The sequence below is a fragment of the Pieris napi genome, chromosome 7 (genome assembly GCF_905475465.1).
Source record: "Pieris napi chromosome 7, ilPieNapi1.2, whole genome shotgun sequence".
Lineage (NCBI taxonomy): Eukaryota > Metazoa > Arthropoda > Insecta > Lepidoptera > Pieridae > Pieris > Pieris napi.
Genome location: NC_062240.1, coordinates 12245471 through 12263568, shown reverse-complemented (window position 1 = coordinate 12263568; position 18098 = coordinate 12245471). Strand labels below are relative to the sequence as shown.

General features: G+C 33.6%; 1 protein-coding gene across 6 annotated transcripts in view; it reads left to right on the top strand.

Moving 5' to 3' along the window:
* LOC125051174 (GATA-binding factor C-like) overlaps positions 1–18098 on the top strand; it is an 86737-nt gene that overhangs the window by 20307 nt on the left and 48332 nt on the right. For 4 of the 6 annotated variants that reach the window (XM_047651352.1, XM_047651351.1, XM_047651350.1 and 1 more), the window contains exon 3: positions 10274–10795. In XM_047651352.1, coding sequence (XP_047507308.1) covers positions 10274–10795 — 522 coding nt within the window. The remainder of the gene's footprint in view (positions 1–10273; positions 10796–18098) is intronic. The other 2 variants (XM_047651354.1, XM_047651353.1) reach the window with 1 other exon arrangement.

The following is an 18098-nucleotide window of genomic DNA, read 5'->3' as shown; positions in this document are numbered from 1 at the left end:
CATGAGACGAATCTTGTTAAAATAGTGCAATTAGATAATGAATATAAAACAAATTAAAAAATATATGATTGTTGTAATTTAGTGAATTTGTCATTGTTATTAATTACATTCAAAAGTGGTTGTGGCGTAACAATGCACTTTGATTAACGCAATCGGAATCGATAAATCGAGTTACAATTTACGTTATAACTTCGATTTATGGCTCCTTTATAATGAAAATGTTTAAAGGTATTGCCAGTTTTGCACATTTGATTTTAAATGTAAATTAATGGTGGTAAGCTTTTTTGCGGTGCAGAATTAGGCTAGTGGCTTCAGTGTGCGACTCTCATCCCTGAGGTCGTAGGTTCGATCCCCGGCTGTGCATTGGACATCCAGTGATGCCGGCATGCCTCAGACCCAAAAAGTCAACACCTACTTGCCTATTACATTGACAAATGATTATGAAACAGATACAGAAATCTGAGGCCCAGACCTAAAAAGGTTGTAACGCCACTGGTTTTTTTGTAATACAAAATCGTCGTTAATCGAATATCAAATCTCCCAGTTAAATTACATTTTAAACAGACTAAATCTTGCATGTTTGATTCTGAATTTTATTACATACCTATGTACCGAAGCGACCATACTGTTATTTACTATGTGAATGTAGATAAGTTGTATTTCGATTTATCAAATAGCCTGATGAATCATTTGCAAACAAAGCATTTATTGCAAATCAAATAACTTCTTAAATCGAAATCAGGAAGGATTATAATTTAAAAGAAAAAAACGTTGGTTATACAAATCGAGTTCAAATAGGTTAAGGTAGCATCTGATTGTCACAGCAAGTGTAGTGGAAATTTTCTAGAGGCTGCGCATACGCCGCCGGCATAGCAAGGAGCGGCGTGTTTGATGTGAATCACAAGTGTACCGTGACATATCCGAGTGCTCGATAGATTTTTACGGATCTATAAACTCGGCCGAACGTTTTAATTGTAACCTTAGCTTTCGTGGTTAAACTTTTGAAAGCTAATTCGAATTCTGTCAAGCTTTTTCTTTGCGGTTAGGTTCGAGTTTTTAACTATTGAGGTATTCAATTATATAAAAAAAAACCGTAACATACCAATAGCAAAAGAATTTTAATTGTTTTCAAGAAAAGTTCGTGATTACCAATATGAGACAATTATGGAAATCGAATCCAGAATTTCCATGTTATAATCCAGATAACGTATAGGTCATATGACAGAATAATAAAACTAATAAAATTAAGTGTATTAAAGTCTCGTAACATACCAATAGCAAAAGAAGTTTAATTGTTTTCAAGAAAAGTTCGTGATTACACTTAGAGACTATTGTTATGTAATCGGAAATCGAATCCTTAATTTCCAGGTTATAACCCGGATAGCGTGTAGGTAGGACATCATTCGATTAAAAAATTTGAACTTTTATAGTAATTACTAGCTGACCCGGCAAACGTTGCTTTGCCAAGGAAACATTTTTTTAGTTCAATAAAAATAACTATTTACAATAATAAAAAATAGGGATTGATGATAGAGGGGTGAAAATTAGTATTTTTCGATGGTGTATCATAAAAAAATAAAATTTTGTGGTGAAAATAAAATCCCTTATCACTTAGGGGTTTGAAAGATAGTAGCCGATTCTCAGACTTACTGAATATGCATAAAAAGTTTCATATGAATCGGTCGAGCCGTTTCGGAGGAGTAGGTATGGGAACAAACATAGTGACACGAGAATATATATTAGATTTGGATTTGAACGGATTAGTTAACTACAAAATTCAACCTGAATAATTCAACCTCAAATGACCACTTCCTTCCTTACTCAGAAAGGAAAGGTATCGACGGGCAGTCAGACAATGAAATTTTTATTAAAATGCAATAACAATAAAAATCGTGTCCGGACATTAGTGATGTTAAAATATTCTCCAAACGCCACTTAATGAGAAGTGATGGGTTCGTAAGAAAATAAAAATACAATGTCCCACCCCTGGTTCTGGCATTTCGTATGCAGTGCGCAGACGGTGGGATTACATGTCTTGTATGCAAAGAATTGTTGGTTGCCCGTTGCACCCGAATATATCGTCAAATTATCTAGCTCCGTGTTCAGATTTTTCATCTAATAACTAGCTTTTTCTCTAACTAAACGATGTTTATTCGCTCGAACGGTGAAGGAAAACGTCGTGAGGAAACCGACTTGCCTTAGATCCAAAAAGTCGACGGCGTGTGTCAGGCACAGGAGGCTCACACATGCCTATTAGATTCATGATCATTAAACATACAGAAATCTGAGGCCCAATTAAAAAGAATGTATCGCCACTGATTTGTTTTTATTTAAACGACAATTAACTGTATGAAATCTTCCCATAGAATACCTAGAATACTTTATTTGTGGATTATTTAATTATAATTATATATATGTGACCTATCAATATTTTGTCTTTATTCAATGTTACTACACATAAATAAATGATACAATTATTCTTAAACTAATTCAAAATAAACAAAACTCTTTAATGAAATCAAAGAATCGTATAATACTTAATTTTATTTGTATCAAAAGCTATTTAGGAGCATTAAACAGTGTAATACGTTCTGTATTCTAAATATCTTGTAAAGGTAAAACATTGGTAATAAGGCGATAGTCAAACGACATCGGAACCTATCGAAACCTGTTTCTTGCCAATACAAAACAATCGCCGCGGGAACCTTCACAATTCATATTCTTAGGCACTGGTTATAGTTTTTATGAGAAGTTTATAAACGCTTGATAGAGGCTATAAATCTTTTTGAGACACCCACGTAGACGATCCTATAATTGACAGTAAATCTAATCAAAGTTTTGGTAGCGAATTTGGGGGCTTAGAGAAAGTAAATATATAATATAAAAAATTGGCTGCTAATCTATACTAACGCTATAAATCTGAAAACCTTTTCAGTCTTTGTGTCTTAGGAACTGCTGGTTTGTCTATGGTGAAAAGAAAAGGTTTAAAATACCAGCTGCAGCTGCAGCTAAATGCTCCTTCATATATACCACGTTACTGGCGGTGAAATAAAAATAGTTTTAGTAATCCCGTGCTTTCGACCTGTTGCTTGTATTGTCTATATAAGCTGTTTCTTAATATTCCTCATTCCATTATATTAATTACCTCAGAATTAATTAGATTAATTGCTAAATCGCCTTATATGCATATGTATGAATATACATAGAAACTTCCTCTTTGAATATATAAAACAAATGCTCAGACTAAGGCAAGAATTAAAAAAACAAAAATGTTTTCACTGTTTTGAGCTTTAGTGTACGTACGTTAAAGCCTAAATTTATAAAGCTAGTAGTTGTAGTAGAAGCTTAAAAAGTATGTGCTTCTAACAATATCACATAGTAATATACTTACTTACTCCGCTGGCTCTGAAATCTGTCCTGTGCTGTGCTACCTCCCGCCTAGGTACCGCTGGGTATAATAATATATGTAAGAATCGTTTAACAACACGCAACTTTGGCTTAGCATACTCTCGGTAATTCTCCCAAAATATACGAGTTTTATGATATTTAGCCTAATTCTACGCTATCGCTACGCTTAAGTACGCTTGTGTATTAAGACACCAACAAAATCGCGAACCAGCTGCATATAAACATTAAAATTGAATCTATAACATACTCGATTAATCCCTCCATAATCCGTCCAGCTAATTATTATTCAAGTCTCACAATGCAGTAGTCCTATAATAAGAAACGTAATATAAAAGTATTATAATCCAATAACAGAACATGACACTGCCCGCCCGCGTTCACAATTAACCATTCGTAACGCAGCTAGTTGATCGTAAAACATATTTTGGTCACTTATAGGAATTAGAAGGACGTCGCATTGGGTCGAATAATGATTAGGTAATATAGACGTCATGTGTGGCATGATGATGTCTTGTTAATTCATTGTGCAATAGGTTTAAGTGGATTGCTATGAAAGTTTTTCTGTCTTAATTCTTTTAAAAAGTGTTCAGTGTGGGCCTAGTGGCTTCAGGGTGCCACTCTCATCCCTGAGGTCGTAGGTTTGGTCATGTGCACTAGATGTTATTTTTATGTGTATTCAACATTCTCCCGAACGGTAAAGGAAGACATCGTGAAAAAACTGGCTTGCCTTAGATCCAAAGAGTAGACGGCGTGTGTCAGGCACATAAGGCTGATCATTGATCACCTTGCCTATTAGACTGACAAATGTACGTGAAACAGATTCAGAAATCTGAGGCCCAGACCTAAAAGGTTGTAGCGCTACTGATTTTTTTACGAATCCTGTATACGACAAGATATTCACAATTGTTCCATGTGCCTCGTACGTACATGAATTATCTGCCCAATTCGCCAATGTTTTGGGTTTGAACTACGGAAGCGAAGACTTTGACTTTATTTAGCAATAGTAACAATTTTTATTAGTATTATAGTATAGTTTGTTTAATGTGAAATATCAATTTTCTTTTTATATATTCAAGTACTCAATTGATATATGTTTTCTGTTTCGTACGTTTTTTTACAACAATGTTATCTGTTTTGGCTTTGTATATTATCTAAGTGTTTTCTTTTTATATATGTATATGTGTAGCTGTTAGATTACTTATAATTAAACAAAGTTCATTATAATAAACAGAGCGACAAAATATAATTATATGATCACCAAGGTTTATGTGAAACTTGCTGTAACATTTAGAGCAGTGTTGGCCTAGTATCGTGAGCTTCCTAAAGGTATAAAGTTAAAACGCAATCTTAAACATCGTGGGGCAATTGGCATGCTTTAAAACCAATAAATCGATGGCGTGACATCTACCTATAAAAAGAGAAATTTGAATAGAATTAGAACATTTCGATAACTGCAAAATATTCCCACGTTATTAATTAATATTAATTATGCATATTGATTCGGAAACTGCTTTTATACATTTTTGTACCGATACTAAATATGGACGGACGGTTTGTTTGCATGCAAAACTTCTTGCAACTCGTACGGCATAATAAATACGGTTATATAATCAATACAAAATAGTATTCGTAGATAAATTATAGCTAGATTCATAAATAAGCTTCACTTAGTAAAAATGGTCTCATTTATTTGAAAAAAAGGTTGGTGTCAAAACGTTCAATATAAATCAGGAGGCTATCATTTTTCACACTTAAAAATAATATGTATTTAAGTAATGATTTTTGAGTTTAAATGGATAAAATATCCAGACTGAGCATTGTAATAAACGACCTAGGTCTGGAGATCCATAGTTGCTCCCCTTATACTTGGAAATCGATTTTCCTTTAGTATTTTATTTTTCTTGTACCAATCAATCAGTGTACCGAGCGTTGGCAAGCTTTTATAAATAAATAAATACTATTTAATTAACAGTCTTCCTATATTCTTATTAAGTACGTATTTTTTTTATAATCATCACAGAAATATACAACATTAACAATATTCTTAACCTACATAGTCATAATAATAAAAAAATAAATAAATAGAAAAATTAAAAAGTTTTGTCCTTATGGCAGTGTACCTAGCTTTAACGCTGGTAGCATTTCCTCACCGGTCACCGGCACTATCTACGAGGCGCCAACTATATCTTTAATCCCAAGAACAAAATCGAACTTGGAGGAAAGACTCTTGAATCTTCCTTAGTTATATGAAATGTTCTAAACAGAAGATCACGTTACTGATAACAATGTGTTCTTATACTGTCGATATAGGATCCTTTGTTGATACTTTGATACTACCTTAAACTGTACAACGAGCGATCAATAAATTAAAATTAATTCGGCGTGCGAACGGCGAGATCCGATAAACGATATGAACGCCTACATTTATCATTCGTTAACACGTCGGATATTTCACGCTGAAATAATGTCTAAAACATAGGACATAAGGGTCAGTGATGAGCAGGTATTATAACATAGGACAATAAACCTAAATACTATACGTCCAAGGAATAATATAGCATGAAGAGTTATTTGTACGATATACGAATTTGAATGCTTTGGAGGTTGTGTTTTGCAAATGCACTTACAGCTTTGACGCCTTTTTTGTTTACATGTTTTTAATTACCAATATAGGTGTATTATGCTATGTATAATAACATTTCATTTATTATCCACTAAAACATAATATTGAATAAGCCTAAACAGGGTTATTCAAAATTATGACGGCTGACCTCTAAGCCTAAGAAAACTGGTAGCACAACGCTCATATGATGGAGTAGTAGTACTTTTATTAATTTATTTATTTTACACATTATAATACCACTGTGGTTTGTATAAATAATACCATAAAAGTCTTGTTAAGGAATGCATATAAAATTAGTTTTACAATTTACTTTTATGTTGATTAACGTTAGGCTATGTAATAACTGACCGGGTAGTTCATTTATTAGCCGCGGTTGCAAATACCTCAATGTTCTCTCGCCATAGACTTCGCATCGTCTCTGAATATCATAAGCTACGAATACAATAAAAAACAACTCACTCCATACCGTTGGAACCTTCAAGAGAACATAATATTAGATTTATTTTTGTAAGAAAACAACTCTATCCATACAAAATTACCGTTGGAACCTTCAAGAGAACATATTAGATGTATTTATTAAGAGAACAACTAGACTACGGCTCAATTGCCTATAGTAATAATAAACTGTTGATTTATAAAAACTATGGCAAGGGCTGTGTCAAAACGACAATCTATGATGCAACATACATATTAATTTTTAATAATTTAAGTTTAAAATTAGCGAGCGTGTTAAGGTTTTTAGGGGCTGTAAAACCGTTACATTTGTGCAGCACTTGCAATACCCAGCGGCGTTTCGTGATAACATCTCTGGTTGCATCTGCCGGAGCGGACATATGCAGGGGTTGGGGTTCGATTCCGGTGCTTTGTCTGCTCTGAGAACCCGCTTTGATTGGTTTATGATTTGATTTTGTTTATTTATATACAGAATTGTTTATTTAATCATATGATGGTCGTTATCATTGGTTGTCGAAATGTAAATTAATTTGTAACATGAATATGTATGGATATCAACTTCAAGTTCATGCAGGAATTAAGCTACTATAAAATGTTCTACTTTATTCCAAATTAAAGCCCTATACTTTGTGTTTATGTCATCGTGTTTGCCAATACAATGTAATATTGTAAAGTACATTAATTATATAGAACAAATGCCCAGTCATTTCGTAGAACGTAAGTATTCTATATAATTATATCTTTTAATCGAAGGTTGTCCTATACCTAACAAGAATGGCTTTATAATTCAATACAATCAATATTCTATCTAACACAATAGCCTAAACTTGTGCGCTAATGAATAAAAAGCTTACCCCGTACCACGTTATCTTATAATATCAAGTAAGCGATACGAATATTTTTATATATTTTGATGCCGCAGCGACTCTACAGAGCCTTGGCCTACGAAACAAGAGAATGCTACCTTCACATAGTCCTTTGCTTGGATTATTACTATTAAATATCAATTATTTAGTTGTTAAGAAACTAATTGAGACATTAAATCTATTTTATTTGTGTATATATTATTATCATAGGTTAGTGTATGTATATGTTAATTGTAGTGTAAGTAATATATTACTTTGTGAGAAAATGATTCACGCTGTTTTAAAATGTATTATTAGTGTCGCATTATTTGACGTCGCAGCGATCATGGTAGGGGGCAGGTAGGCCATGTGGCTAGATGGCGCGATAAGGAGAATTATTCATACGCTATCGTACCATCAGTAGTGGTATTGTGAACGAAGGGCGGCTGCCGGTCGTCGATGTCAAAACGTTGTGCGGCCTATGTCTGCAATTATTGTTTTCGTGTCAGCAGATTTAAGAGTTTGAGTCAGGAGAAGGGGATTTGATTTTGAAGTGATCTTTTAATATATATAATAAAGCTTTTAATGCGTTTAATTTAGAACGCCGTATTGAAGATTTCGATTATTTTTTCTTTATTTGATTGTAGGAACCTAATCCAAAATTTATAAATATTTATAAATTTAGAATAATTAGTTTATCGTATTTATGTATGAATGTATGTTACAATTGTAAGTTAGGCTGAGCTTTAAGCTCAATCTCATTATTTTTTTTCTATATTTGGAATATATAGAACCTAATCCAAAATTTATATTTAAGAACATTAGTTTTGATAGGTCTTATAGTCGTACCTACTTAGATCTAGTGGCGATAATAAGCTCTAACTAACACTTCCGTATGTTAAAATCGTAAGTTAGGCTGAGCTTTAAGCTCAATCTCATTAAGTATTGTAAACACATTCACTAATGAATTTTGAGCCCAGTTACCATACCGGGTGCACTGATAAATATCACTTATCTCCCGGTCAGATCAACACCTGGGTAGGATCGATGCGGGCAAGGGTTAAAAAACTACTGTGTTTGGTTATTCTGTATGCTTTTATTATTATTACAGATCTATATTATTGTAGATATTTATAACACTTTTGTGAAGGTAACTTTTTAAAATTATTATATGCATTTTATTTATTATTATGCATAATGTCGCCAGTATTAAATTTGTTTTGGCTTTATGTTTTTACTGAAGTTTATATTTATATTATATTAAGGCTTTGTATAAAATATATACAACAGCCTCACATTTTCAACTGTAATTCGGTTCGAGCTTTCGATGGAATATCCAACACAAAATAAGGTCTGGATTAGAACCAGACTAGAACCAGAGTGGGTCCTTAAACTAACCAAACTGCTTTAAATACAGATTCCCAAATAAAAGCCACAATTCACTTATATACCAGTTTTCTTTATTGAATTTTACCCACAATTACAAACATTACTAGTAACCCGTAGTGCAAGGGACGTACCCTTCGTAAAGCTAACCAATCGTCACACAGCACATATGTTTGTGTTTTAAATAATAATTGTGAATTGAAAGGGGAGTGAATGTACATATGCTAGCTATCGGACAAATTATTTGCTGAATCATATTTGCTGTGGGACGATGTAAGTAAACATTGATTGATGGTCTTCAATATTTTAATTACATTGATAGTAAAAACAGAATTTTGGTATTATTTATTTTAAATAGAAACAAATTATTATATTAGTAAGTTAATGTATTGTTTAGGTTGTTACTTGATCATAGATCACCGTTACTTACATATAATTATCAAATCAATGTACCTATACAAAATGTTGTAAAAACTATTTTAAAAGAGTAAGTACGGAGTTTCTTGGCCATTCTTCTCCATATGAAACTACGTTTTGAAAGGGGCACCTAGAGTTATTGTCTTTAAAATATATTTTCAACTTGTGATTTTGACTTTCAAGTACCTAATTGAAATAAATGATTTGACTTTGATTTTGAAAACGAATGTAAGAGATTTTTGTTGTTATTTAGTATTCCCGGAAAACAACAATTTGAGTTGAAGGGTATATATGACCGAGATATATGTTTCATTATGCTCTTTATTATTTAATCATATTTTTATCTGTCTTCTAAACTTGTTTCTATGGAATCGTATCTGAGACCTCCAGATTCTGCAACTAAACCACACGTAATAGTCAAGTAAAATAGTTCTTATACCTTAGCAATGTTAACATTCAAGTGTTTCCCTGTAGTATTACATTATATTTATATATTTTATATAGCTGTAAAACGTAAACAAATCACTCATGTATATAATTAAACTGACAGAATAGTTATTAAATTAACGAAACTTCCGTCTTAATTGCCCTTTGTTGCCGCGTTTGAGAAAACACAGGCTTTGTTAATGCCGCGGTATGACTTGACATTTCTTTCACAGTTTTATCTAATACCCATTACTATTTATTAAAATATAATTTAGAAAATCTTCATTATCTCTTGAGAATTGTTGGAGACAATACTATCCTATTTTCTATCTCTATAATTAGAACTCATTAGCCCTTGTTAATATAAACTTTCAAAAACCCTGTTAACCAGTGTCAAACACTTCAACAATTTAATGTCTTAAAATAAGACGTCTAAGAAATTAAACAGCTTGAAAAGGCAAAGTCTCGACGGCCTAAAATCTCATCTAGCTGTACTTAACGTAATGTTTTTTTAAAAGAAGATGCATTATAGTTGTATTAAAAAAAAATTTAAACCACGAAATCATTGATTAGTTAACAAGTGATTCAAGCAAGCACGAGGCTCAATCGGCTTAGTTGAAGTTACTTAAATCTTTATTTAATGACTTAATAAGCAATAAAAACTTATAATTTTCCATTACAATTATGTTTTGACTAATTAAATTATCTTTTCTAGGTCGAACATTAGGTAGTGGTAGTGGTCAAGTGTGCAGGCCGCACTTCCACACGCCTCTGCATCCGTGGCTGGACTCCAAGGCACTCGGAAGCGGCGCGTGGGGCAGCGGCTTCCAGCAGGACGGCGCCGCAGAAAAACCTCTCTCCCCCGCACAGCATCCACACCCTCACCCCCTCTTTTCATTCCCTCCCACCCCTCCTAAAGACTCAACGCCGGACTCCGTGGCGGCTGCGGCGCTCGGCCAGCAGGATTACCAGGCGGCCGTTGCCCACGCTACAGCAATGAGCGTCGCGTTCATGCAACAGCAGCAAGAGCTTCCTCTGTGCGGCGACGTCAAGCCCATGATGGGCGCACCGTCGAAGCAACGCGAAGGTGCGCAGCCAGACACGTGTCCTCAGGAGAGTCAGCCCTCTGGGGAGTACAACGCGCAATACAACGCGGACTACTACAACTACCAGGGGAAGGGTTATAATGGGCAGCAGCAAAACAAACCGCGGCCGAACAAGACGCGTACGAGCGCCGGTGAGTTCGCGCGAATGCTCACAATGCACTCGCTCGCTCGCACTTCATACACGATTATCCAATACATCAGAACAATTAAATTAAAAAAGGGAACATCTAAATTCCTTATCAGTTGTATGAAAACCCAAGTAGCGATTTAATGATAAACATTTATGTTAAAGATGATTGGATAATCGTATGTTGCACCGGGATAATTTCACGTGTTCACTAACTGTCACTGGTGTTCTGGTGCTAAATAACGCTTTTTACTAAACTTATATAAACGATACAGTTACCATAGCAATGCAGTAATCCGACGGTTTGGGATGCGTTGCTATGACAACCAATTGATATCGTAATACGATTTCAGGGCTGGCGGTTGAGGGTAATTTTAAAAGGTGTTGGGATTAGAATAATTGAATCACGCGTAAAATTCTTCGGTTAAACAGTTTAGCATAATAAATTTAGTTTCCAATATTCTTCATGTATCCAAAATAATTGGCCAAGTAATAAAAACTTATTTTTAAATTGCAATACCATTCCTTTAAATGGTTTCAGAGTCGAGACATAGCTAGTACATACCTTTATATGTCAAATAATTTTTGACATACGGGAAACATAGTTTATTTTTATTTTACAGAATTATAATAAATCATGAATAATAAACCATTGCAGTCTTTTTAAGGAGGACGAAAAAATCAGTGGCGCTACAACCTCTTTAGGTCTGGGACTCAGATTTCTGAATCTGTTTCATGATCATTTTATATCATAAGTCGACTTTTTGGGTCTAAGGCAAGCCGGTTTCCTCACGATGTTTTCCTTCACCGTTTGAGAGAATGTTAAATGCGCACATAGAAAGAAAGTCCATTGGTGCACAGCCGGCGATCAAACCTACGACCTCAGGGATGAGAGTCGCACGCTGAAGCCACTAGCCCAACTCTGGTTAAGGAACACAACAAATGCATATAAAAGTAGTTTTTAAATTTACTTTTTATGTTAATTTACGTTAGGCTATCTACTAACTGACCAGGTAGTCCATTTATTAGCGGCGGTTGCAAATACCTCAACGTTCTCTCGCCATACTGCTAAGCCTCGTCTCTGATTCTCATGTGCTTGGTGCTCTTTGAAGAATATCAGAAAAAGCAACTCAGTCCTTCATACAAAATTTCCGTTGAATCGTTCAACAGAACATATTAGATTTATTTCTGTGAGAAGAACCATAACGATTGCAATGGCCTTCCCGCATTTAAATAGATACTCTCATAACAAATAAAGCGATTACTTAATAATAATGTAACATAGTAATAAAGATAAAAAAGTTACATAAAATTTAGGCAATTACTTTAGTTAATTCGGTATTTTTCGTATTTATACGCGGCCGCATTGTTTGAATGTGACATGTGAACTTCTAAAGTTTAGTTTCTCATTACTTAATTGCTGATTCTATTGTTGGTTTCTAGTTTAATTTTTCAGAATTATTTTCGAAATCGTGATGAAATTTACCCAAATTTATTTACATAAGTAAGATCGTTTTATTGACTTATATGAAAGAATATATGCTATATGTCACTTTTAATATGTCCGTATTTATACACATCCAAATAAAAATTATACACAATAAAATAATTAAATAGAACATGAACACAGGTATCAAAAATATCAAAATATCAAAAATCCAAAAGAATTTAAATAACCTTTTATTAGACATATAAAAAACGACTTCCGCGGATTTATTAATGCCAAATAGGACCTTTATTTTTATATTAAACAAATAACTTACCATTATAAGTAATGTAGTATTAAAAACGATTGCCTCAAAAAAATACACACACATAAGAAACTTACCTATTTTAACACACACATGTAAGTCACGTATCTATTCTACCATAACAATAATATACTGTTAATAAAATAATAAAGAACTTGCCTACTATAACGAGTATTTTTCCGCATCTTAAAGCATTATTCAAATAATTCATATAACAATTAAGGCTATACATATCAACGACCTTAAAACATAATGTGCCCATTGTTCATTTGCCGTTTTCGCAATTATGTATAAAGCGAGAATTACTTAAACGTATATTGTCCAAAATCCTATTTTTAATAAAAGGTTTCGATGCCTGGGTAGGTAGCTACTCACCGACATTCAAAATATCAATGACATCGAGTGGCTGGGTTTGTTTATTTCTATTGTTAGGAAATGTTAGTTTAGTTCCTATGTTACTATTTTGTCGTCCAAAACAGCAATATATCTTTCATAATATTAGTAGATTTAGATACGCTCGCGTCTCAAACCTCCTTGGAAGGTTTTGCTAAAGAAATATTAGTTTTTGAATATCATAGTTTTTAATATTCAACAATGATTTTCGTTTCTATTATAGGATAAGAGCAAGTAGATCGCGTTTTCACGAAATTCTCTTTAAACAAAGGACGATCCATTTTACATTGTTGCGATTTATATAATGATTTCATAAAAATTATTACATAAGTATCCCACGAGAGCGGATCTAATAGTCGTAGGAATTTCTCAGAGCGGTAATTGGCGATGTATTGAAAAAACTGGCTTTAATTGCTGAAGAAAAACTGAACTATGAGACAGCCTGTCAAAGCTATTGGATGAGGTGTTATAAAAGTTATAGATATATTCGCCTGATAACCGGCGGAAACTCTACTTTTTATATTTGCTCGCTATTTAATTGCAAACTTATTAGTTACTTAATATCTAAGCTAGTAAATCATATCACAAGGCGGTTTATTTATAGCAATTGATTTAGTAAGCGTAATGAACGACGTCTATTTATTTTATTAGTATTACTTAAGCTATATTAAATATAAAATACACATTTAGACAAGAACGACGGTTTAAATTCAAAAACAAAGAAAAATATAAATTTCACTAAAAGGCATACAAGCCTTTGGAAAAATATAGTTTGAATGTGGATGAATATTTGATAAAAATTTTGTTTTTAACATTAATTCTTAATAGACAAATATCACTAAAAATGAAAAACACATTCATACAAGAACGAAGGTTCAAACACAAAAAAAATATAAATTTAATTTGAAATGATAGTTTAAATGTGGATGATTTTTTTTTGTACTATATGGTTTATCTTAATGGACCACTCTTTATATTACAAATATATTAAAACATTAGATAAATAAGGTGCTTATAGAAGAAAATACTTACAAGATTTAATAGTAGCTTTTTTATAGTTAAATTAATAATCTAGACAATTTCAATTACAATTACATGTGTGGAGCAAAAACATTTCCCCTCGAGGAATAAATCGTTTACCAATTTATAAGACGCTTACTTAGTAGAAACACGTTTACAGAAAAAACTAGAAGACGTTAATTGATAATTGTATATTACGTTATTAATAGTTTCTTAACCGACTTCAGACAAAGAAGGATTTATATCCCCGATTACTTTAGATACCTTGATAGATTTAGGCCTAGGAGCGATTTGACTTTCGCTTTCAAAGAACTGATAAGAAGTCGTTATGCAAAAATTTTTTCACTGACTGTCGGGATTACATTTTTACAAGAGAATTTTGTATTAATATCATGGTATATCACATAGAGCAGTGTTGGCCTAGTAGCTTCAGGTTGTGACTCTCATCCATGAGGTCCCTGATCCTCGGCTGTGCACCGATGGACTTTCTTTCCGCATTGAACATTCGTTCGAACTGTGAAGAAAAACAAATCCTAAACAACCGACGGGGTGTGTCAGGCACAGGTGGCTGATTACCTTAATATTAGAGAAATCTGAGGCCCAAACCTAAAAGGTTGTAGCGCCACTAGTTTAACGTTTTATATCACTTCATATATTTGACCTTTATATGCAGCGTAAATCAGTTATAGTAGCTATAATTGTGTATACTTAAATATCCTTAGTGACACCCTAATGACTTGCTTGAGAAGTAAGTACCTACAAAATTTGATAATAGCATTTCTTCATAAAGCTTTTATAAGCGGTTAGACACAGAGCTCGTATACAACAAAATATAAGTAATGCTACAAATGTATGGCCAATTCTTTTATTAATATTTTCTATTCTGATATGTAAATGAATTGGTTTACTTAGAATTCCGCTAGCGACCTTACCGTCGGTTCAAGGTGACGTTCACCGAAGCTTCGTAAGCTCAGCAGGATATCGCCATACTACTTGTTTTACTTGAGAACAAATATATTTTTTATTATTATTTGCAATAGTTACAACATTACCGTGAGCTCCTTATGAAGTGTGACATTACGAAGTCTGTTTTAAAACTTCTAACAATCTGAAGTTGTTCTGACGAGAATAGAATACATTAACCACTCAGACAGATAACTACAAATGCTATATTTGTATGACTCAAAACTTCGCGATTAAAAAGAGTGGCGCAGAATTTCTTGCGAGTTCTTCTTGCCCGTTCTAGGACTTGCGATTTGGTAGTAAATTTAAATTAAGAATCAATTTAATTTTCTGTTGACGTTCATAAGTGTACTTGGTTACCTATATGAATAAAGTTATTTTGAGTTTGAGTAAGATGTTTTTTAGTTTCAAACCGCAGACACTACAAACTAAACTACTTGTTCTTGTTCCCCCCCAAGCAAAGCCTCATTAAGAAGGCACGGAACCTTAGAACTAACTAACATATTACCCAATAAATTTAAAACAAAGATAGCATCTAAATAAATTACTTAAAAACGTTGCATACAACAAAGGCTTCGTCCGTGACCCGTTACTGAATCAATAGCTAGAGTATACAGTTGCAATCGTTTATTAAGGATTTAAAAGCGTTAGTTTCATCTGAATCTGCTTGTTTAGCACATGGTTACGAGGTCAGTCTCACAATGGAATGGGCCACATCCGGGCACAGCGCATTAACATAATATTGCTTCCACCAAGGAGTATTTTCACCTATGAATACCTCTTTCCAAGTTAAATATCGTTTTTAATTGATACAATGTTCATGTTCTTATTTTAAAACCAAGAACCTCAAGATGAATTTCAACTTCTTAATACATTATGTGGCCCTGGTAGTTTTGGACGAGAAATGATATTAATTAAGTAAAATAATAATAAAATAAATAAAAAAATAAGCGAAATAATTAAGTAAAAAGGGAGATTGAAACCTCAAGTTGTTTGAAAATATTACTCGCATTAGTCCCACAACTATCATAAACTCAATTCATATAACATTTCAATACCGGACAATACTTCAATAATCGTAAATTTCTAAAGTACAGCAAATTATACCAATGTTGGTACTTTCTAAAACAATGCTTACGTTCACTAAAATGGCATTTAATTTAATCTACAATTCCAATGTTTCGACAGTAATTCAAATGCAATGTATCTCACGGAACTGAATGCACTTTTGAATGTTATGGCTTTAATCCGAGGGCTCATGAGTCATTAGACTATATCTTTTCGCCAATCATGGCTATTTCTATGCTGAGCACGTTGCAAGATGTTTCTAAGAAAGCGCAAACAATTAGTGTAGCCATGCGCTATACCAATTTTGTATAAAAAAAATCATGCAACAATAACCCTTTTCCTATTGTAATAGATATCAAATTAGTATGTAGATGTTTTAATTTCCTCATGTCCGCTACGGCCTGATGGGCAGTAGGAATGAGTTCTGTTTGTATATTATTTTTTATAGAAAACATTGTTTTATGTTAGTGTTGAGAGCTGGGCTATGTTAGAATAAAAATCGACCATGTTTTATTCATACGGAGAATAATTCATAAAGCAGTTTCGTTCCAGTTAATTATGCAAAATTTAATACTGTTTGACTACGGGTAGTCCCGGACTGTGCTAAGAGAGTTATAGTGACGTCATAGATAGATAGATATTCTGGCATGTTACTTTGGCCATAGAGAAGTAGACTGAAACACCAATACCAGAAAATAAAAATCACTTCAGCTATCTAAGCGTAGAAGACTTTAGTACATATATTGTTATAAATCTTTTATTTATTACATATTACAATAATAATAATCAGATCTATGGGTCTGGTCAGATTTCTGTATCTGTTTCATGATCATTTCTCAATTTAATAGGCAAGTAGGTGATCGGCCTCCTGTGCCTGTCACACGCCGTCGACTTTTTGAGTCTAAGGCAAGTCGGTTTCACCATGATGTTTTCCTTCATTGCACGAGCGACTGCTAAATGCGTACATATAAAGTCCAATGGTGCACAGCCGGGGATCGAAGCTACGACCTCAGGGATGAAGGTCACTGAACCTACTAGGCCAACACTGATATTACAATAATAATCGTGTTTAAACTGTCATAATAGGATTTTGCTGACAAATTTTTGTTTATCATTTGAGTTAGACGGAAAAACAACCTTTTTGGGCTCTACACCCCGATCTTGACGTTTCCAACCGTACAAGCAAGTGCTAATTGCACATAAAAATGACCTGAGGGTCGTCACTAGGCTTACGTAACTCATGCGGGACCTTAGGAAAGAGGTTTTATTGTAACAGTGGTCACCGGCGTATAAAAAAGTATATTGCATTGTTTTTTACATGATAATGAATATTTTTTCTGGCAGCGATTGTGTAGCGTCACGCTCTGGCGCAGACATTGTGGGATACAATTGCAACATTTGCATACACCGACGGAAATTCATTGAATAGTTTAATTAAAAAAACATTTAAACAAATTAGGTAAAAAACTAAGTTTTATTTACGCTTCTTTCTGAAGGCTCTAAGCTGGGAGAGGTTTTGGCGATGGTCCATAACTTAGGCGATCTTTAACGTTCTCTCATTGTTTTGTATTCTCTATAACCAAGCGCATTTAAAATCTACGTATCAATCAATATTCAAGTGAAATAATGCCATAAAATACAATGTACTCATTAAGTACATGTATCGTGTATAATTACAGTGAGTTCATTGCAACTGTTCGTTGTTTCGCCGTCAAACATAATTATCTGACCGTATGGTAATAACCAATGCAAATATGAATGGCTGCCAGCGCAGGCGCCGTGAAAAATGACTTCATTCCTTCACTGCAGTACACACATGCATAGAACTATTGTAATTCATTCTAGTTAATGTCAAAAATAGCATAAGTCATTGCTGATTACTGGTTTCGTAAATTTTTCTGTTTAACCACAACTTGTCTTTGTTTTTTAATATGATATTTGACACTCCAAACATTATTTAATCATATTAGATTTTCTTTCCAGTATGGTGAATTAGCCGTACCTTTGACTAAAAAATATCGACAATTTTTTAAAGAGTATTCTAATCCCTCAAAGGCCGGCAACGCACTAAAATGGGTGTCCATGGTTTGCTATGAATGCCCTTTTTGTGCC